The sequence below is a fragment of the Pygoscelis adeliae genome, unplaced genomic scaffold (assembly GCF_000699105.1).
Source record: "Pygoscelis adeliae isolate BGI_AS28 unplaced genomic scaffold, ASM69910v1 Scaffold272, whole genome shotgun sequence".
NCBI lineage: Eukaryota > Metazoa > Chordata > Aves > Sphenisciformes > Spheniscidae > Pygoscelis > Pygoscelis adeliae.
The window spans coordinates 450,923-452,044 of record NW_008824282.1 but is presented as its reverse complement, the minus strand read 5'-3'; the positions used below and the strand labels follow the sequence as shown (position 1 = coordinate 452,044).

The following is a 1,122-nucleotide window of genomic DNA, read 5'->3' as shown; positions in this document are numbered from 1 at the left end:
TTCAGTAATTACTTTCTGGAGATTCAGAGCTTTTGTAGGCTTTTCAGAAGTACTGGTCATCTATATAATACAGCTCTTGAAAATAGCTAAGTGCTAAATGGAAACATATTATCATGTTCCTGGAAGTCTATGTTTAATGGCATGCATAAGTTAGGGACTGGTTTGTAAGTTTAGTGGACTTCAGCTGTATGCATCTTGTATCTCTATACATTGGCAGCTTTTGTTTGTGAACAGAATAAAATTGAATTGCTCCTGACTTCAGCTAGTCCTTGTTACTGGTTAAGATAAATTTTATGAAAGGGAGTGCTCTTTTTTTTCCATGGTTCCAGCACTTTTCTCTAAAGTATCGCAAAGTGATATTTTTAGAGATGTGCTAGAGGAGTTTTGGAAGGTCTTTCTGAGTCATACCAAGTGTTTCTGCAGTCATTTCTCAAAAGACAAAACATCTCTCAGAATGATTTTGTTTTGTCTTAGATACTTAAATATTAAAAAATATGCAAGAACTGCTACTCTGTAGGTAAAATAGTCCTTTTTGTAAGACTTTTTTGGTCATAATTGTTGAGCAATGGAGTACAAAAGTCAATACATGTATTTCTAGATATTGAGTAAATGTATTGGGTCAAATACTCTGTTCTGCCATTTAAGCAGACAGCTATCAATGCGCAAATATACATGAAAAAGCGTGGTAGATGTGGTGTGGTTCATAGAATAAATGTGGTATGCAGTTTTGCAGTCCATATAAGAAGAATATGCATCAAGCTTTAAAAATACATATTTCAAAGGATTAAATAACAAAATAGTAGCTATTCCAAATATTTGCTTGAAAACATTTGTCCTTTGGTTTACTATGTTCAAGCTGAAAAGTCTCTTCTGTGGTTTGTGCTGATTGCCATATCTGTGTTTCCAGTATACTCCATATTTTACTTAATATTGATTTCCAGGTGGTTATTACTTCATCAGTGCCATATTGTTTATGGATGTAAAATCATGTTAATATTTCTCAGGAAACTCGGATAAACCTGTGTGATGTCGGTAATGCCAAATGCTTCGTGTCTTAATGTATTAAGTTTATTTTGACTACATATAAACTACACTTTATATCTCATGGTTCTTTATCTTGCT

General features: G+C 33.2%; 1 protein-coding gene across 1 annotated transcript in view; it reads left to right on the top strand.

The window, feature by feature from the left end:
• The first annotated feature begins 1,026 nt into the window (after positions 1-1,026).
• The window catches only part of GOLPH3 (golgi phosphoprotein 3 (coat-protein)), a 14,518-nt gene continuing 14,422 nt past the window's right edge, over positions 1,027-1,122 (top strand). The window contains exon 1 of the mRNA XM_009318455.1: positions 1,027-1,032. Within this exon, the coding sequence (XP_009316730.1) occupies positions 1,027-1,032 (6 nt within the window). The remainder of the gene's footprint in view (positions 1,033-1,122) is intronic.